Source organism: Opisthorchis viverrini (genome assembly GCF_000715545.1).
Source record: "Opisthorchis viverrini unplaced genomic scaffold opera_v5_71, whole genome shotgun sequence".
In the NCBI taxonomy this organism is placed as follows: Eukaryota; Metazoa; Platyhelminthes; class Trematoda; order Opisthorchiida; family Opisthorchiidae; genus Opisthorchis; species Opisthorchis viverrini.
In genome coordinates this window covers 461,245-483,288 of record NW_008751727.1, presented here as the reverse complement: position 1 = coordinate 483,288, position 22,044 = coordinate 461,245, and the positions used below count along the sequence as shown (strand labels likewise).

At 46.0% G+C, this 22,044-nt stretch overlaps 1 protein-coding gene across 1 annotated transcript; it reads left to right on the top strand.

The window, feature by feature from the left end:
- Window positions 1–11,765: 11,765 nt before the first annotated feature.
- On the top strand, window positions 11,766–21,839 carry T265_04351 (hypothetical protein; the record flags this gene model as incomplete). The annotated part of the gene is made up of 10 exons (XM_009169072.1): window positions 11,766–11,825; window positions 11,866–12,043; window positions 16,090–16,332; window positions 16,367–16,575; window positions 18,046–18,231; window positions 18,276–18,383; window positions 18,418–18,580; window positions 19,554–19,796; window positions 19,831–20,039; window positions 21,510–21,839. 10 exons carry the CDS (start codon window positions 11,766–11,768, stop codon window positions 21,837–21,839), a joined length of 1,929 nt encoding a protein of 642 aa, XP_009167336.1.
- Window positions 21,840–22,044: the final 205 nt, after the last annotated feature.

The following is a 22,044-nucleotide window of genomic DNA, read 5'->3' as shown; positions in this document are numbered from 1 at the left end:
GTTGATAGTTTGGAACGCTCACGTGCTGAATGGGCATCGTGGACTATCACATATGTAAGCCGAACTGCGCCAAAGATATTGGGTTGTTCATGGAGTGTCGATGACTAAGCGGGTGCTCCACAGCTGCTGGACGTGTCGAAGGAACCTTACAACGGCTTCACAACAAACCATGGCGCCACTACCGGTCGACAGGATCCAGCCAGGCTGGCATCCATTCAAGATAGTTGGGTGTGATTATTTTGGACCACTGACAGTAAAGAATGGAAGAATGAAAGAAAAAAAGGTATGGCTGTTTGTTTACCTGCTTACAGATGAGGGCAGTGCACCTTGAAATGGCCTATTCATTATCCTCTGCGTCATCAAGAAATGGCCTATTCATTATCCTCTGACTCCGTCATCAAGGCGTGCATGCGTTTTATAGCACGAAGCGGGCCCCAGAAGCGATTATCAGTGACAGCGGTTCTAATTTCGTTGGGGCGGAGATGGAATTGAAACGAGCCATAGATCGACCTTCACATCCTCGCATCAGCGCTGACCTACTGCGGTATAGCGTCGATTGGCAGTTCACTCCACCATTGAGCAGCCATTGAGGCGGAGTATGGGAACGTCTCATACGTTCCTTAAGGTGGATACTGAGGTCGACAGTAAATGAGCAGAATGTGAACGACGAAGAACTGGTGACGTTTCTTACGGAAGCAGAGCGGGTAATGAATGGACGCCCTATTGTGCCCAATCAAACCAACTATTTCGACAAGCCGGCACTGACGCCGAATGACTTGCTCATTCTCAATAATAGGGTACACAGAGTTGTGCCGGAAAGTATAACAGAGAGCTGTAGGAGAGGTTGGCAGCAGATGAACTACTTGACTCAAGTATTTGGGAAGCGCAGGGTGAAGGAGTGCATTCCTCTGCTTCAAGAACGAACTAAGTGGCAGAAACCTCAAAGGAATTTCTGGAAAGGGGACGTAGTCCTGGTGCACTCAGGTGTGTTCTCTCGGCAACAGTGGCCCATAGACGTGGATGATAAATGTGAGACGCCAGGTGAGGGTTTAGTTAGGGCCGTAGTTGTGCGCACGCGAGAGGGTAGGCTAATGGATGATGTGCGTGAGATCGGTCTGATGAGGGTTGCGAGTAGGGGTGGTCGAAGGAGATGGGAACCGCGCGCTCAACTCTCCGCAGGTGGGAGAAGTGTTTTCGAACTCATCGCATACAGAGAGACCACTGGGGGTTGGCGCGTGAGCAAGTTCTGTTTGGCGTACTGCTGTAAGTCCACTCGGAACTTGGGGTAAGCAAAATATTTGAGCCAGGAATGACCATAGCTTGATGGAGGAAAATCCACTGGGGTTTTGGGTGGCGGTGTAGAAGACAGCTTGCCAACAGTGTGCTCCCGTTTCCAACCCCAAGTGACAGCCAATCCCCATATTTATTCCCCTTGACCAGATGAACTGAAACCTTCTTGTTTTACTGAACTATTTTTATAACTCTTACGGACTTTGGTCGGACATTGTGATTTTGCGGTTGCTCGCCGTCGATATCTGTTTGGTTGTGACGATATCGATTTTGAGGCGTAGTGATCTGCGCTTTATCCTTAGGCTGGTAATTGTACCGCCTTATTTTTGTAACCCTACGGTATCTGCAGAGGAGAATCCGTTGAGGTTTGTTGAATATGTATATTATTATATTTGCAATAGTACCGTGATTCCAGAATTCGGATTTCTTGGTCGTTTTCCTGGATTGGCACGCGTGACTCAAATTCAGAAAGCAGATAGCCGTAACAAATAGTACGTCGAAATACCCAAACAGTTGATTCTCGAAGTCTAGAGTGCACCAGCATTTGAGTCATTAGTGGATATGATACAGACGAATCAAATATTCCAGAAAAACCATGGCAAGATAATCCAAGTTCCCCATGCAAATGATTAACTGATTTTGTTAGTTTCCAGCGCAGTTGAAAGTATCCGATTGTCAGCAGTATATTTGGTGCGTCTCGTTGCACGAAATTTGATGAATCACTGGTGGTATGAGACCCCATTCATCTTGTATGCAGCTCGTGAACATCCTGATCTATGGATTTACGTTTCCGATCCTAAACATCAACAAACTTTCCCGTTGTTACTTGCAACCCCAATTTCCACTTTTTGCCCGCTTGGAAAGCAACAACACGCATGTGTGTGAATATTTTGCTAACTGTGCAAAATCCTCACTTTTAAGTAGCAATATTCCTCGACAACATTGGGCCAATAATGGTTCCCTGAAACACAACGATATTATTGATTGTTTTCGACTTCTGCGTCCTTTATCTATATATCCGCTTTTATTTCGTCCTTCAAATCTTAACAACCCGATCTTGCTATATATTCCCTCTAAAAGCACAGGGTAGCCGTGCCACCCTAACCGTGGCTGTTTAGTGGTGGCCACGTATCCATCGGGTAATGCACACTGCCCATGACGCTGTCCCTTTTCAAAAAGCCCGCCAGTGCCCACATTCCTGGCCATACATACTTTTATTCTGACCTTAACTACATGATCATTCCTGACCTCAGGCCACGCACTAATTGGGAATAAACATTATTTTATTATCATAAAGTCCTGAGTGAAATCGCAGTCGTGATCAAATTACATAGTTACGTGGTATCGGGAGAGCACCATCCTCCAGAGATTATTTAAGTCACTCTGGGTAATCGCGGTTTTGTACTTGCAATCGGTTTTGATTGAGAAAATTGATTTTTTTGACTGCACCGATGCGCTAAATAAAATAGCATTTTATCACGTAATATTCAAGCTATTTCCAAAGATGTCCGGTCACTTCAGGTTGCACGCTGAGTCTAGAAATGCCAATAATATACTTGGCAGCACAGCGATGCTTGAAATTCCTCTCCTCATCTTGTGGAGGGTCGGTAGTAATATGGTGAACTGTAGTCATTTCGTTAAGAACCTACAAGCGTGTGGCAAAGTCTTTCTTTTCACGCTATATCGACTTCTTGCGCTTACAAATGCCCCTTCATTAATAGAAATTAGGCCACAAAACAAAAGGTGGGAACATTGTGGTGCGAGTGCACCGGCGGTCAGGTGTGACACGATGCCTAAATTATCGTGGGCCTTTTTTCTCCGTATTTGCGCGTTTATCTGCTAAGTTACCAAACACAAAATCTCTCAGACCCTCTTGTATCGTGGCCAGGACACAAAAAACAGAATGAGTCCTTACGTTTTACCATCACATTACGTTTTTGCCAGATTCCTGGTTATTGTGGGGAACTCATCCGTCTCCCGACTACTTTTCTTTGCGCTTCTGATCGAAGACTATTTAACTGCTGTGTTTTATGACGATCAGTTGTCAGTGACACAAAACCGGCTAGTAATATCTTTTGAAAGAGATTTCAGTACGGGAAAACAGTTTGTGCAGTTTTAATGTGGGTATCATTTCTTACGCGAAAAATTTACACGAAAAATGAAAGCCACTTTTTCCGCGACCAAAATTCTCAGCCAGTTTGCCTGCAGCGTCACTCCCTATCGAGATTTCTTCACGGCCTTCCGGCTTGTATTCAGTCCACTTTTGCCATGTGGGCTTACTGAAAACTCACATACAAAAATAATCACTGAACAAGGATACTGTGTGAAACACTCAGAATAAAAATTATTGCTCTTTTTACGATGCAACAATTAGGAAGTTTTAAATTCCATCAAGAATATTTCACAAGGGTGCATTCAGGCGATCCCACGCCCACCTCCTCTAAAGAACTGACGAATCCTTGCTCCATTTGCGTGCGCCTGTATTAATTTACAAAGTACACTGTTCAAGCTTATCCAGCAAAGAACAGTTCTATTGATACCGAATTTGTCTTCAGTAAACGAGGGTTTCCTCGATAGATCGATCGCCACGCACAGGTATTTTTCAGTCACCCAATCTATTCAAGCCGCCTCCAGCGTGGTGTGTTGTTTGACGCGAGTCCACCGAGTAAGCACGCGCTAAACGTCCAAGATTCTGTAAGACATCCACCTAACTGAAATGCATTGGGTCACCTGTATTCACAAGCGAATCTGGTCTGAAGGGAGGCATGAAACCACTCTGCCCTCACTAGGCGTAGTATGCACGCTATGGAAACGCCAGAGGACAGTGATTCTCCGAAGGCAGGCGTCCACGACAATTTCTGTGGGTAGAAAACAAACAAAGCCCAAGAGCCGCAGCCAGCAAGGTGGTACATCGCCAATACTTACATATAAAGCAATTTAACTGATAGACACCGTGTACTACACTAGGCAACGGAGCATTCCGAATGAATTTCATATCAAACAAGAATGTGTGTGCCTTCCTTCCCTGGGTTCCCAGCCCACGCCTATAGGACTTATACATTTCATCATTTTTGGCTGTTGATCCACATTACATCTCCAAGAGTCCCGAAAAGGGAGGTTCCCTTCAAAATGCGCTGATGAACAGATCTCCGCGCACCCGATGAAGTGTGTACTGACCACCATGAAAAACAAAAAAACCTTACTAGCTGTGGGGAATTTTCTGTCTGTGTTTCCCGGGGCGCCCTCCGCAACCATAGAAAACTTTACCGCATACAAAGGGAGGGACGTGAAGAAACCAGCTCTTCCACAAAATCTCCCGTTGCCCCATAGACACAATTCACGGGGCAATTGTCAGTACGAATTCCGCGCCCACCGTGGACCTCAAGTGCGCTTGACCATCTAACAGATACCTTCTGGGTGTGCGCCTAAGGCTCGGCTGGCCAAAGTTAACGGACCAATACCCGAACCATATGTGGGTTGTAATCGTAGTTTCTCGTTTACGCCCGCACTGTACTTCGTCCATACTTAGCTGCTCCGGAGAATGCTTTTACGCCCGACGCAGTACTTCGAAGGAACAGTGAAGTTAGGCTGGCTTTCATGGAGATAAAACATCAATTAAGCTCTTTTTATAGAGTTGTGACGAAATTTGCCGAATTGTGTTACTAGACCCTTCGTTACAGAGCAATCAGTGCGGATAAATTGCTCGATTCTGATTGGTCCAGATTATGGCGAATCGGGATACCTCATTTGGACTGAAGGCGGCTTTCTATACTTTGTGGTATCCGGATATTTCGAGTTCCCCATCACCGTTCGTTGAAGCTAATACAATGGTAGCGCATGAATTATTGCTTAATCAAAAAGCCGCTGTCTAACACCCACTTCAAACATGTTGCAAAACTGGATGAAATCAGTCCGGATCTCATGCTTGCGGATGCTCAGATGTTGGTAGTATACAAATTCGTCTATTTGAGTAGGTTTTTCAGTCCCGCTTGTACAGCTATGATATTTCCATTTGGACTGGGAAAGCCAGAAAGGCTTTTTCCAGCCTGCATAGCTTGTGGTGCGAGTGGAACATCAGGCCAATTTTTAAGATCATCTACAATGATACGGTGGACTTCATATTATGTGGGTCAAATGCCTGGCGGATGCACACTCTAGACGTCGAAAACTCCGTTTAAGCTCCGGCGTTTCTAGAGCATTGCCCGAGTTTCATGGAGACACCGGATCAATGTTGCTGAAGTGCTTGGAGTAATTTCCGCGAAAGGTGAAGCGAGTTACAATTCGCCCACAACAGGGACGAGCTTACTGACCGAAAGTTCGTGGTTCGAGGCCGACCTCTGTCGACCTCCTCTGTCAAGGCTTGGGCAACCTGGCAGTATCCCAGCCCTTTTGCTTTCTCCGGGTGGCATGGCAGCTAGGCACCAAAGGGGTGTTACGGCTGGACGGCATACTTACGCCGACGACACACGAGTTGGTCGTTCTCCGTGTGTTGTGGTTTACAGCCTTATAAAGTCTCAAGTGAACAGAACAAACATAACTTCAGTCAGATACAGGTCACAGGAGAAACGACCCAAAGAAATGATGACTCACGGTCCACAAGATCTAATCACGAAGATCCGTATTCCGTTTAATCACCACACAAAGAAAAGTTTATACTTTCCCGATATTCAAGCTTTGAATTGAAGGGTTGAGTCCCGTTTGCAGCCAATTGTCTGTTCAAGTTCAAACAGCAAATTGACGCCAACACTCACGCAACAGAAGCGCAGCTGGTTTACAGGTGAAGGTGATTGAATGTTGACTTCTGATCCTGTGAGTGTCGAGCGTGCCTTAAAACCCTTTCGATTTGTCGCTCAGCAGGTAGATTTCATTGGCATACTTCAAGTCCGTTTTCTGGGTTTCAAAAATTGGGTGTACGCACTAATGTCCCTCCGATGCTCGCCCAAGTGAGCAACCGGCTGAAAAAGTAAGGGGCGCCAATGACCAGACAGTCTCGTTGTACACGGGACATAATGTCTAACTCAGACCTCCTCTCGCTCCGTACTCCCAATTCGTGCTATCAGCGATGAGTAACATACAAGATTTGTCCGTGGCTATCTTGTCCAAAACGATTGGCGGTCTAACGAGACGAGCGCGGAGTCCAAGTTGATGAAACTTGCTATGACAGGTTGCCGAAACTTACACTGGCTTTCTAAATCCCATCTTAGGACAGATGTTTGGTGTGAACAAACTTTCGGGACGGAAACTGCCTCAGTTTAGCAGCTGCTTGAAAGAAGCATTTCTGCAGAAGGGTCGCAGATATTTAACCTGCATTGTAGCTCAGACTAATTTCAGACCGGCTAGAATAGACCGGTTTATAACATGTTTTTGAGGAGGTGAACAGGAAGTGCCGCTGTCATGCATTGGCAAACTGGGGCACCATCTACCTTAGCGGTTTTCCGTTCATCTATTTTTCGTTCATGATGGATTCTAGCTCGCTTGGCTCTTTGCAGTTGCCGTCATGCGAAGCTGGTTATCTTTTTATGTGAACTGATTAACTATCCATTTGCGTTGCACAGCAAACTTTATTGATAGAGGAGTTTCCTGAAGCTGTTCATGTGAGACGAAGTAAGGCAAAGTAGCGTGTTGGATGCCCAGTTCATGTTCGGGGCCCGCTGGCGAACCATGTGCTCTAACTTCTCAGCATGCGGTAGTCAGCCGCTTTGATGCGAGGTCTTCTGTCACTTCTTTCCGGATACCCCGTCATTTTTCTATTCTCCCACATCGTCTAACTGATGTTCGATGAATTGTACTGAGGTTTCGAACGTAGTGCACCGACGGTTTCCATGATCAATGCATTTCCAGATTGATTAGGGCTGCTAAGGTCTGATCCGGTTGTTATCTTCGGGGGCTCGTTAGCGTGACCGTGTGGTGCAGTGTTTATGCGCTCTTGAGGGTGGATTTTAGTGGATTTTAGGCGTGGCGTAGACATGTTCATGATCTGAACCTGTGTCCTCAGTGCCAGAGCCTTATTATGACCCACTATCTTCAGTTGTTGGGGCCTAACGTATTTGCACTAAAATGCAATGTATCCACATGACTGTGTGACCATCACGTGCCATGTCAACGTATCTCCGGGAATATGTAATAATACGAGCGAGGTGTTTGATGGTTGCAAGCCCAATCTAAAGCTGTCACCGTGACATGGTGGTCAAGCTTGAGTGATGTAATGATCAAGTTATGTTCGGGGCCGGCTGGTATATCTCTCCGAGATTTAAGAAGTGCCTAGGAAATCCAGAAATACTAAAATTGTGGGTCGCTTATAAGTATGGCGTTGTTCTAGCACCTGACGAAGCGTGAAGATTTGGTCAACGCAACCCCTACCGTTCGGTTTGATATCCAATGCTCGAGTGCGCCTGGTGGTGCCGTATCACAGGTAAAATTCCCAGCACTATGCGAAGAGTTAGCGATCTCGTCCCAATATGTGTTCACATTTGATAGTGTAGAATTTGGAAGAGACTCTAGAAGATGATTCTGGTAAGTTCGTCTAACATCTGGATCTGCCAGTCTCAGTTGCTGAGCAATTTCTTCGCACCTTACACGGCCCAGGAAAACGTAAGGAGAAGCAACTCCAGATGAGCGCATTGTCGGAATCCCCAAATGTGTTCTGAAACGGCCGGAAGTCAGTAATTGATCCGCGCTATCGGTAACTGATAGCAATGTGATTGATTGGAGTTTGTGGCCGGCATGCCGTTGGAGGGCACAATGACGACGGCTACTTCGGAAGTTATTGCTGCATAAAAACAGCCTGCGATCAGCACACATCTGAAGTACTCGTCCCCCGTTGTCCGTACGTGCCAAGTCCAGTCCATGTCGATGCTAAGCCTGCCCATTTGTTCATTCATATCTCCGGCAACCACCACGGTACCTTAGTTTTTAGCTCGCCGCAGCAGGGCATTCAGGGCGTCGTAAAACCTGTCTTTGATGGCGTCGGAGCTACAGTCAGTTGGGGCGCAATCAGATACGATAAACAGACATCGATTAACTTTCCCTTCACAGACGTTGCCAGACAAACCGCTGAGAGGCGATTGTCAGCAAGTATCCAGTCAAGCGAGAATCCTTCCGCCCGGTGACTTGAGATAATACCAACTCCTTCACATCCTGCCGCAGCAGCCTCCGGGTCATCAGAGCTGCGTAGCCGGAAGCGAGTGGAGAGTGATGGAACAGTTAGCTCAGCCACTGTGCGTGCATCTTGAATTCTTGTTTCTGAGACACAGTGCGCATCAATGCCAAGCGAGTCCAGTGTGAGAGCAAGAGCAGCTTGTCCAGCTTGCTTCAGAATGCGGACATTGAACGTAGCCAGATAGACTAGGCGTCAAGGCTTGAGGATTGATTTGGAGATACCTGAGGATGTCGGCGCCATGTGAAGAGTGGATGGTGCACGCAAAATCGATACAAGACGAACTGAGTCACAAAGAGACTAGACCTTACCGTGGTGTGGTGGTTTGTGTACCTCGGCGACCCACTGAGCTGTACTGAGGGATGTCCGCGCGAAACTCAGAGTCTCATACCAGGTTGGTCAATGGGTAGAGTTCTGATGAACACAGTCTCCTGGTCTTCCAGGCAGGGGGGTTGGAACATGTGTGGCGACGTGTTCCGTAAAATTGGTAGTGTACTCGCATCTCCATCCCAACACCGCTGCATTGCGGTTAAACTTTTGATCCAAAGGCTTTGGTTGCGGACTCTAATCATCCTTCCGTCTAGGTGGGGGCTCTCTTGGCAATATACCAGCCATCGCACAACCATGAAATTACAGCAAACAATACTCTGATGCCACACCTACCGTCACGCTGTGCAATCAGCCGGTTCGCCTTGCTGTCTACAGCAGGGCGGGTAAGCGAAAACACGCTACCACTAACGCCTTTCTTCTTACACTTCCACGTTTCCGTCTTCTCCTCTCCCCCACCCAAATCTAAATACTTTCTCCGCAGATCCCAACACTGGGACTGACCGTTTTGCTCGCCCTGCATCCCACATAGTTGCAGCTTCTGTACGTTTAAATTTAGTCACAACCATAAACACTTCGAAGTCTGTTTTCAAACCCCGACAGCCTGTCTACTTAACCACCTTTGATGTTCGCACACTAAAGCAAGCAGGTCAAGATGTGGCTCTTGGTCGTACACTGGATTCCCTCTGTATTGACGTATGTTGTTTGTCAGAAACAAGGATTCAGGTCGCAAGTACTGTGATCGGACTGACTGCCCTTCACTCTCTGAGGTCGCTACAGCTGGATATGCTAGGGTGGGTATTGTATTGAGCGACCGAGCAGAAGCGTCTCTGCTTGATTGGATACTGGTTGATAGTCGCCGCTGTGTGATTTGTTTGGCAACATCTGTGAGAGAATGTATAGGAAGTAAGGTCCATTGCACCGTCTTTATGGTGTCTGCTTTCTCCCAAAATGGCTGTAGCTCTGAATCTGCCAAGGACAGTTTCTACGACTCTCTAGGTGCCCTTGTACATCATCATCATCCTTGTCAGCTGTAATAATCGCGTACTTGTCGTACAGTGGTTGTAGGTGCTACAGTTTTGTTCTCCGATGATTCGGGAGGTGGGGTAGGCAGCTGCGCATTGGAGGCGGGAGCTGATAAATTAGTGCGTGAATACGGTACTGTAGGTGGACTGTTAAGTGGAAGGATTAGGAAGGGAGATATGCATTGAAGACGATAGCTTGGATGCATGAGCGCCATTGAGGGTACGACTGGGCCATGTCTGACAATGTCTCTAACCACTGATATGGCCCGTCTACAACATGCTTAAAGCCTAGATATCGTGGTGGTTGCTGGTGACCTGAACGCCCAGGCAAGTAGACTAAGCGCTTCTGAGACCCGATTGGGTGATCTTGGATTGGAGACGAGACGGGCGGACAGCGGATATCACTTACTTCAGATGTGTGCCGATCACGGACTGTTCTTTTGCAGTACGAGTTTCCGGAATAGCGGGAATCGCTTGACAACGTTTTACCCACCAACCAACCAGCCCCTAATCCAATTAGACCACCTCGCCATCAATTATCGGTAGCTAGGCTCCAAGATTAACTGCCGACCCTTCTGGAACAACAGCGTGGACTCTGACCATGCACTTGTACGCTGCTGCTTTCCATTGTACTTCTCAGATGTACGCAAAACGCACACACCTTCCCTAGCCATTGGGAAGCTATAGAACCCAGAAGTCAAGTGAAATTATCAAAACCAACTTCTCGAACACCTACCATTTGTGCGATGTCGGATATAAATGACCACCGGGAAAATATATCCAAAACACTACTCAAAGCCAGAAAGCCTGTTTGCGGTACAATCCAGCCAACCTCATTCATACATTGAATCTCTGATAGGACCGTGTCTTTGTTGGAGACCCGGTGACACATCCCTCTTGTCCGCAATCACAACTCCACTCGACGTAGCATCCGACGCCAGTTGAAAATAAGTATCCGTGCAGACCGAGAAGCTTGGTGGACCTGAAAGGTGCGAAAAATGCTGTCTGTTTGTGAAACAAAACGAAACAGGTCTTCAAAACCTTGGTGTTCGGATAGTTGCCGGGAAAGGCCTTGTAGGCTTGGAATGTACATGCGACATCGTTCTCGTCTTGGAAGATGAGAAAAGGACACATGTCTTTGGATAGACTGACTAGAGTCTTCCCATTGTTTGGCATGCGCTTTGCATTCACGAAGTTCTTGCCCCTGGACATACGGCCACCAAACACCCGAATTACAATCCAAAGGGAGGCACCGGAGGTTGTGGGGCGTTCAGTGTGTCTTGGGAGTTGTATTAGCTCCTAGTGTATTGTGACAGATAAGGTTAATGCGTGAACCTGTAAGGCTGCGGTCTTGTTTGCTAAGTTGGGACGTGTATTGCAACAAAAGGGCATATCATTGAGTCTCAAGGAAAGTGTGTACCAGGCTAAGGTTGTTTTGTCGTATGGTTTGAGACGTGGCCTGTTCGAGCACCGGAACTAACTGTTGCCTCAGAACTATGGTTTATCTAGGCTTTTGTCGACGAATCCGCAGCGAGACGACTTGAGGAATGTTTGGTTGTGCAACAGGAGCTTCAATTGAAGAATGTGTCCGGCAACAAAAGCTGCGGTCGTTTGGTCATGTGTTGCGCATGCTGAATCACCGTTTGCCAAAAGAGTACCCAGTTCAAAGTGGCGGAGACTGAGAGATGGTCAACCTTTGATGAGACTTCAAATCGCACGGTGACTGCTGTCTGCCCGATGGAAGATTTACATGCTAAGACTTACAAGTTTGTTATCAATCTGCTGCATGGATGACAGGTTTTGGCTGAACATAATTGACCTGAGTTTTATAACTCAGTTTAGGGTCAGACCGCGGCACATTACTCATTCAGCATGTAATTAACTTATGTTTCAGATTTTTGTCTTTCGTTTATCCGCTCGAATCTGAGGCTGTGGTGTAGTCCCTTTCCTGGTACCACTTAATCACGATGGAAGAGACAGAGAAAATTGCCCGACGATTGGAAAAAATGTTGAAGAGTGGCAATATAGTGAGTTAATGTGTGAGACTGGATATGATCTGCTTACCAGGATGAGGAATCCGCTTTGAAGTACCTGAAGCGCCTACGTGGAGTCGAAATGACGCTGGACATCCTAACAAAGACCGGAGTTGGGATCATCATTAACAAAATCCGAAAAGAGTCCGGGAACAGTGAAGTAGCAACACTGGGGAAGAACATAATAAAACAGTGGAAGAAGTTAGTTCCAGGTATGTTTATTTGTTAGTGATGATGACCTCACCTAATCACTGTCTGTGTGCGGCACTCTACCAAAAACGAAAGGAGCATTGTCCCGAAATTCAGAGCACCCGTTATAAAAGTGTCTTGGAATATACAAGCAGATCTACTTATAGAGAACACTTACAGGGCCTTCGGCCGTCTCAGTTGATGTACTTGAACAAGTATTTAGTCTCTTTAATAGTGTTTGATCCGATAAAAAAATCTTCTCAATTTATCTAAGCCCGCGCTTTTCTTTCAAAATAGGTGTGCTCTCCTTTGACGACGTAAATTGACTCGTAAGTTCCAGCGAAACATGAAAATGTTGACGCTAGTTTACGCTCTGCATAAAGATGGACATTGGAACGGTTTCGACGTTCCAAGTGTTGCACCCTGTGATCCCCTGATTTCGATGCACCTAAAACTTTATTCACTCTGTGGTTAATTCTCTACCACTTAGGATTTACTCTGCTGATGGACCAAGTGGTTAGAGCGCGAATTTACTGACCAAAAGGTCCGTGTTTCGAACCCGACCTCTGCCTCTCGACCTCCCCTGTCTAGGCTAGGGTAATGGAAACTTACCATCGGTTGTTTCTGAATGGGATGACAGCAAGCCTAGGTCCGGAAGAGATATATCTATTCACTGTTCGTTTCTGAGATAAATCTATTGTAGGTCCCGGAGTGGTTATTCTGTTTATCTGATCATTTGAGCCATAAGTTTGCTATGGTCCATTCAAATGACGTTGGTTGTGTGTGGGTGGTTCGGGTGACTAACTGTATTAGTCCTGCGAGGACAGGAGGTGAACTGTCCAGATGAGCGTGATGTAGACACCAATTATGTAAACCTGTACACACATTTATACATATCTTGGGCAACCAAAACACCACAGTAAGTGCCTTCAACACAAGTTGGTTTTTCGCTAAGTGTCCTCCGTGTTGTGCTCAGTGTTGCTCCGTGTTGCTCAGTAGCAGAGCCTGTGGGCTATTCTTTCGCATGAGGATTTCTCTTCAGAACTGTCCTGTTTAAGGAGTAGTCGCTGTCTATCCTCATAACCTGGAAGGTATTCTTCAATATGTTTGTCAAATCTACTCTAACAGCTACGAAGCAATCACAGTATCATATCTTTACTGATTTGGTGAATTTTCGATGAGGATTCGTTTGTTATTAGAACTTTCCAGACGGCTCTTGTGCAAGCTAACGCTGTTGGGTCACTTTTGATGACACGCCTATTTTAGTGTGCTCCGCCGACAACCGAATGTTTATTTCAAACATGAATTGCTAACGAGTTGTTGCAAGCCGGCACTCTCGTCATATGTTAGTTCTGCGCAGTGACATCTCTAATGGAATCCACTGTTGCCGGCTGCCTTCTATATTCACCCTTTCTCTGCCCTTCTGGACAGCGTCTTGAGACAGACTGCAACGCGAATGGGTGAGGTCACGACAGCTGTGTTTGCGCGACAAATCACAGTACTACCCACGAGGTTTACGCCGGAGCCTTGCTTACATAGGAGGACTTGATTCTGATTGGCCCACACTCCCCGGTCCGCAGCCCTCACCACATAACCGTTCCACCAACGTGATGCTCACTAATATCCTATGACCTGCCTTCGGACATGCAGGTCCTAATTTTACTCATAGTTATAGGGTCAACCAACTACTTGTGATAATTCTAGTAAATTCAGGAGCCCTTGTAATATGGCTTCAGAGGTGCTGTTTTTGGGAGTTACGTTAGTAAAAGCACATCCCACTGCGGCTAATACACACTCCTCTAAGATGATTTTGTTACCTACCGCACGTGAAGGAAGTAAAAGCTAGCGTAAGGCGACTATGCGAACATTTTGGATCGCGCATTATACTTCATGTAATCGGATTCAAAAGTACTCCGAAATGTTTTTGACATGTGTGCAAAACAGTATGTTTATTATGTGCTGATTACAAGCGCAAGGAATGTATTTTCAATACGCCCGAATGCTGTCAGTTCTGATGATAGCACGCCTTAGCACTCAACCTGTTAATACCACGTAGAATGTATGGACTTCGTGCACCACCAGACCTGGCATTTTTAACTGCTTCAAACCAATTGGAACGGCAAGGCGACATACTTCGCGAGCTACAACGCGAGTTGTCCCAGGTGGTCGCGGACACATTCATAAGGCTGTCATATATCAACAGATGGTGAACTAAATGAAATCGTTTCACAAGGGTGCAGGCTACACACACGTTTCTAACCAGTACTTTCTTCGCATGCACGGTCGGTTGTCCAGTGGTGATCAGCGTGAGTTAACCGAACACTGGCGGTTTCGAATCGGGCAACAAACCCGAGAATAAGTTGTATGAGCCACGCAGATGATCTGTTTCAATTGCATGTCGAGCAGTCGATGAACCCGGATTTTCTGTAGTCGACTATATTCAATGTGGTAATGTCGTAACAAACTTTTTTAAGGTGTTCCATTACGTTTATTGAGAGATACCAGTCTGTTCTGCTAATAGTTTGCTCAGAAACACCGGCGTTTTTTACTGACGAGCATTTGGGATCTTAAACTGAATTCGTACGGGAAGCGTCCGAGCTGGCTATCTTGGATGGTCGTAAAGGACCAAAAAAGTGTCTTGTGATAGATATTAACCATGAAAAAAAGTTCGCGAATTCCGCTAAAAGTACTTGGTACTGATTTGAGTCATTCCAGCTTGCTTAACCATCAACATGGAGGTGTATGTGGCATGCAGTGCTGTTTCCCACCCCACGGACTTACAAGCACCTTTTGTCGAATGTAGCTGGACCGAGAAAACACCACTGGCGTTTATTCTTATCGGGAACAAATAAGTGCCATCATATTTACACTTGTGTGTTGCATTCCAAATTTAGAGAACTATCACCTAGAGGCTGTGACTAAGACAAATCTCTGATATAGCCTTACCTTTTTCTAGAATCAACGTTGTGTCAAAAAGTAACACAGCGAACTGGCTCTGTGTTACGATCTGAATGGGTACGATCAATGGCTATATGCGACTTGAGAACGAACGCACAAATCCCCAGCTATGACGTGAGTCCAACCGCTCCGAGCACAGAGGGAAGAGGACCGTACCCTCGGAAGATATATTTTCCTGCATGTATATATATGTCGAACAACCTTGAAAAATGATAGATGCGTTAGTGCACACAAAGTGCAACTAGCCAATAGGAGAGAAGCGCGATTCTTTCGTAAAAATATGCAACGTAGCAGTAATGGTCCAAAAATTCGAAACCCAAACTTCTGGAAAATATCTGTGGTAACAAATCAACAATCAAACGGTTTTCGGAATACTGATATCCCACACCCTGTTTGTCTGGACATCACAGAAGACCCACAGCACATCAGCAGTTTCCATCACCTTTAGTCAAACATTTCTGCTGTGGACTTATGTCTACAGTCATGCTATCCGTTGTGATGGTATCTTATTTCGAGTTGATAGCGCATTTTGACTACATTTTTTCAAGTACATGATTTTTGTTGTTGACTCACCTCGAGGCATGTCGGAGCCCATGTGATTTACACTATTTCCGTACTGCTTGGCCTCCAAAATGCAATCACAGCAACCAATTCTTTGCTCACACACCAAGAAGTGCAGTTTATGCTTCCACAATAGACTCGTAAAACGCAGCTCTGATGAAAAAGTGGCATAAGTAATTTTCCAGGTATACTCATACCCAGGTTTAACTGTGTTCACTAACAGATGAACACCACTGTATGACGCAACAGCTGATAGAACGGTTGAGACGGTGCGGTATTTTGGAGAAGATGAATGATATTTGCGAACCTCATCATGGCTTTCGTCAGGTCCACATCAGTTGACGTCATCTTGTGGTGAAAGCGCGTCTTATGCCGTTTTCTTGCATGGATGCACATCTTTCAAGTCCCTTGTGTCTTGTTCGAAAGCGCCCGTTCTTGAGGTATCAGTCTTATAGTTTTTATTCGAACCACTGCGTTATTTAACCGATTGTTAATGAATTTTCCGCTCAGTGCTGTCTCTATAGATGTAATTTTCCTATCTGCTTGACAGATAAGGTAGAACCAAGTACTCCGAATGCCGGAATGAAACGATCACCTGACACCAGTAATGGTGTGGCTTCAGATGATGGTGGCCCGTCGGACACGAAACACTCACGAATAGAGAAAACAGAACCTGTGGAACCGGCACCAGTCCCAGTTAGCCGAGGCTATTTTCCAGTTCACACAATGACCACAACAGATCAGTTCCGTTTAAAGGCTCGCGAAATGATTCAGTCCGCCCTAGAATGTGGAAGTGAGTATATCTTGTATACGAAATTTTACTCCAGATGTCCCTTCCGGTGCCTACGAGAGCGAGTTTCTAGCCATCCGAATTGAAAGTGCAATCTACGATATATTTAATAACACAGATTCAAAGTATAAACAACGTGTGCGGACACGAGTGATGAACTTGCGGGATTCCAACAACCCTAACCTGCGACTGAACGTGCTCATGGGACATGTGAATCCCGACAAATTGGCCTCCATGACTTCTGAGGTAATTTATCAGTCACCTGTATTCTTGATTTTCTCATTACTAGCGTTCACTCAATCATAATTTCTTTTTGTTGACATCATTGCTTTGCGTGTTCGTGTATAATTGATCCTCTTAAGAGCAACCAACCTCGCAAAAATCGAAAAACTGTTCATTTCATTGACTTCGCTCTTAGAGGTCGTTGGTATACCCAACTTTGATACTCCAAAGACATACAAAGTCGACTCGGAGTACCCAACCAAGCACAGTGTTTAGCGAGATGGCTCAAGTGATTAGAGTGCGAATTTACTGACCTGAAGGTCCGTTATTCGAACCCGACCTCAGCCTCTCGACGTCCCCTGTCTAGGCTTGGGCAACTTGGAAGTATCCCAGCCCTCATGATCCCTCTGGGTGGCACAGGAGCTAGGCACTGAAAAGGTGCTACAACTGAACGATTTTTTTTACAGCTTTCGGCTTCACTTTTAATCCAGGAATAGTCAGACTTTGGCACAATTCGCCACTTACTTAGGAGTTTTTCTGAAACTTAACTTGCGTACGAACCTCTTAATTTTAGATGCGGCGTCTCTTGTTTCAATTAAGCAGACCTCTTTAAAACACATCTCCGGCAAGCAGCACATTCAGTTGAAGAAGAATGTCATAGGTGAGAGATTCGGCTGAGATTCAGTTGCGTCTCCCGTGAAAACCAAGTTACTCTGTAAATGCGTGTATCTCCTGAATTTCGTGCAGTTTTGGTTCAAGTAGAACATAAAGTTGGTAGAAACTCGGGGACTGTGCCTACCTCATGAGCCCCTAGAAAGGCGAAACCGGTCGTGCTCTGTTGAACAGTGTTCTGCAACCTTGTGAGTAGTTTCACTCGGGGAAACGGATGGTCTGTTTTGGGAGAGTAACTATGCAGGTTTGTTTGGGTATCAGTATAGGACACCTTTACATTGCAAGGAGCTTTCAAGAAATCAGGCTCACTATTGACATACGTTACTGTTCTACTTGTTCTCGGCGACATTGATATTCATTGAGCACAGATGTGTGCCGATCACAGACTGTTCCTTTGCGGTACGAATTTCGGGAACAGCGAAAATCGCTTGTCAACGTTTTACCCACCAACAGTCCAAATAGACCACATCACCGTCAGTTATCGGCGGCGAGGGTCCAACACTATCTGTCGCTCTTTCTGGAGCACCAGCATGAGCTCCGACCATGCACCTGTACGCTACTGCTTTTCATTGCACTTCTCAAAACGCGCACACTTCCCTTAGTCATTAAGAAGCCAGTGAACCCAAAAGTGAAGCGAAATTACCGAAACCAGCTCCTCAAACGCCTGCCGTTTGTACGATGTCGGATATAAATGGCCACTAGGAAAAGATATCCAAAACACTACTCAAAGCCAGAAAGTCTGTTTGCGGTACAACCCAGCCAACCTCATTCATACACTGGATCTCTGATAGGACCGTGTCTTTGCTGGAGACCCGGCGACAGATTCCACCTGGTCGCCACCACAACTCCACCCGGCGCATCATCCGACGCCAGGTGAAACTGAGTGTCCGTGTAGACCGAGAAGCTTGGTGTACCCGAAAGGACGAAGAAATAGTAGATGCGAAAAATGCTGAAAACGTCCGCGAGCTGTCCCACTTGGTTCGTTTGACTGGTCCTCGGAAACCTCTTGTGAGCGAAATAACCAGGGACAAAAATGGCTCTCTGATCTACAGCAAAGCAGAACGTTTGGACAGCAGTTCGAGCTGCAATTCATCTGGTCTCCTGCTGCCTACAATCCTGCATCCTGGCCTTCAACAGCAAGGTGGACTGTGAATATGGAGGTACCTTCAGCTTCAGAGGTGTTCCCTACTCAAGCGTCATCGTGCTGTTGGTTCTGACGACCTTCTACCTGCTCCTTTCAAGGATGGTGGTGGACTTCTTAGCCAGTGCCTGTCTAGCCTATTTGGGTCTATCTGGGAGGAAGCGACCGTCTCAGACAACTGGGGTGAATCGATAGTGGTGCCCATTTTCACAAAGGGTACTCGCTGTGAATGTAGTAACCACAGAGATGTTAGTTTGATGTATATATATGTCGAACAACCTTGAAAAATGATAGATGCGTTAGTGCACACAAAGTGCAACTAGCCAATAGGAGAGAAGCGCGATTCTTTCGTAAAAATATGCAACGTAGCAGTAATGGTCCAAAAATTCGAAACCCAAACTTCTGGAAAATATCTGTGGTAACAAATCAACAATCAAACGGTTTTCGGAATACTGATATCCCACACCCTGTTTGTCTGGACATCACAGAAGACCCACAGCACATCAGCAGTTTCCATCACCTTTAGTCAAACATTTCTGCTGTGGACTTATGTCTACAGTCATGCTATCCGTTGTGATGGTATCTTATTTCGAGTTGATAGCGCATTTTGACTACATTTTTTCAAGTACATGATTTTTGTTGTTGACTCACCTCGAGGCATGTCGGAGCCCATGTGATTTACACTATTTCCGTACTGCTTGGCCTCCAAAATGCAATCACAGCAACCAATTCTTTGCTCACACACCAAGAAGTGCAGTTTATGCTTCCACAATAGACTCGTAAAACGCAGCTCTGATGAAAAAGTGGCATAAGTAATTTTCCAGGTATACTCATACCCAGGTTTAACTGTGTTCACTAACAGATGAACACCACTGTATGACGCAACAGCTGATAGAACGGTTGAGACGGTGCGGTATTTTGGAGAAGATGAATGATATTTGCGAACCTCATCATGGCTTTCGTCAGGTCCACATCAGTTGACGTCATCTTGTGGTGAAAGCGCGTCTTATGCCGTTTTCTTGCATGGATGCACATCTTTCAAGTCCCTTGTGTCTTGTTCGAAAGCGCCCGTTCTTGAGGTATCAGTCTTATAGTTTTTATTCGAACCACTGCGTTATTTAACCGATTGTTAATGAATTTTCCGCTCAGTGCTGTCTCTATAGATGTAATTTTCCTATCTGCTTAACAGCTAAGGTAGAACCAAGTTCTCCGAATGCCGGAATGAAACGATCACCTGACACCAGTAATGGTGTGGCTTCAGATGATGGTGGCCCGTCGGACACGAAACACTCACGAATAGAGAAAACAGAACCTGTGGAACCGGCACCAGTCCCAGTTAGCCGAGGCTATTTTCCAGTTCACACAATGACCACAACAGATCAGTTCCGTTTAAAGGCTCGCGAAATGATTCAGTCCGCCCTAGAATGTGGAAGTGAGTATATCTTGTATACGAAATTTTACTCCAGATGTCCCTTCCGGTGCCTACGAGAGCGAGTTTCTAGCCATCCGAATTGAAAGTGCAATCTACGATATATTTAATAACACAGATTCAAAGTATAAACAACGTGTGCGGACACGAGTGATGAACTTGCGGGATTCCAACAACCCTAACCTGCGACTGAACGTGCTCATGGGACATGTGAATCCCGACAAATTGGCCTCCATGACTTCTGAGGTAATTTATCAGTCACCTGTATTCTTGATTTTCTCATTACTAGCGTTCACTCAATCATAATTTCTTTTTGTTGACATCATTGCTTTGCGTGTTCGTGTATAATTGATCCTCTTAAGAGCAACCAACCTCGCAAAAATCGAAAAACTGTTCATTTCATTGACTTCGCTCTTAGAGGTCGTTGGTATACCCAACTTTGATACTCCAAAGACATACAAAGTCGACTCGGAGTACCCAACCAAGCACAGTGTTTAGCGAGATGGCTCAAGTGATTAGAGTGCGAATTTACTGACCTGAAGGTCCGTTATTCGAACCCGACCTCAGCCTCTCGACGTCCCCTGTCTAGGCTTGGGCAACTTGGAAGTATCCCAGCCCTCATGATCCCTCTGGGTGGCACAGGAGCTAGGCACTGAAAAGGTGCTACAACTGAACGATTTTTTTTACAGCTTTCGGCTTCACTTTTAATCCAGGAATAGTCAGACTTTGGCACAATTCGCCACTTACTTAGGAGTTTTTCTGAAACTTAACTTGCGTACGAACCTCTTAATTTTAGATGCGGCGTCTCTTGTTTCAATTAAGCAGACCTCTTTAAAACACATCTCCGGCAAGCAGCACATTCAGTTGAAGAAGAATGTCATAGGTGAGAGATTCGGCTGAGATTCAGTTGCGTCTCCCGTGAAAACCAAGTTACTCTGTAAATGCGTGTATCTCCTGAATTTCGTGCAGTTTTGGTTCAAGTAGAACATAAAGTTGGTAGAAACTCGGGGACTGTGCCTACCTCATGAGCCCCTAGAAAGGCGAAACCGGTCGTGCTCTGTTGAACAGTGTTCTGCAACCTTGTGAGTAGTTTCACTCGGGGAAACGGATGGTCTGTTTTGGGAGAGTAACTATGCAGGTTTGTTTGGGTATCAGTATAGGACACCTTTACATTGCAAGGAGCTTTCAAGAAATCAGGCTCACTATTGACATACGTTACTGTTCTACTTGTTCTCGGCGACATTGATATTCATTGAGCACAGATGTGTGCCGATCACAGACTGTTCCTTTGCGGTACGAATTTCGGGAACAGCGAAAATCGCTTGTCAACGTTTTACCCACCAACAGTCCAAATAGACCACATCACCGTCAGTTATCGGCGGCGAGGGTCCAACACTATCTGTCGCTCTTTCTGGAGCACCAGCATGAGCTCCGACCATGCACCTGTACGCTACTGCTTTTCATTGCACTTCTCAAAACGCGCACACTTCCCTTAGTCATTAAGAAGCCAGTGAACCCAAAAGTGAAGCGAAATTACCGAAACCAGCTCCTCAAACGCCTGCCGTTTGTACGATGTCGGATATAAATGGCCACTAGGAAAAGATATCCAAAACACTACTCAAAGCCAGAAAGTCTGTTTGCGGTACAACCCAGCCAACCTCATTCATACACTGGATCTCTGATAGGACCGTGTCTTTGCTGGAGACCCGGCGACAGATTCCACCTGGTCGCCACCACAACTCCACCCGGCGCATCATCCGACGCCAGGTGAAACTGAGTGTCCGTGTAGACCGAGAAGCTTGGTGTACCCGAAAGGACGAAGAAATAGTAGATGCGAAAAATGCTGAAAACGTCCGCGAGCTGTCCCACTTGGTTCGTTTGACTGGTCCTCGGAAACCTCTTGTCAGCGAAATAACCAGGGACAAAAATGGCTCTCTGATCTACAGCAAAGCAGAACGTTTGGACAGCAGTTCGAGCTGCAATTCATCTGGTCTCCTGCTGCCTACAATCCTGCATCCTGGCCTTCAACAGCAAGGTGGACTGTGAATATGGAGGTACCTTCAGCTTCAGAGGTGTTCCCTACTCAAGCGTCATCGTGCTGTTGGTTCTGACGACCTTCTACCTGCTCCTTTCAAGGATGGTGGTGGACTTCTTAGCCAGTGCCTGTCTAGCCTATTTGGGTCTATCTGGGAGGAAGCGACCGTCTCAGACAACTGGGGTGAATCGATAGTGGTGCCCATTTTCACAAAGG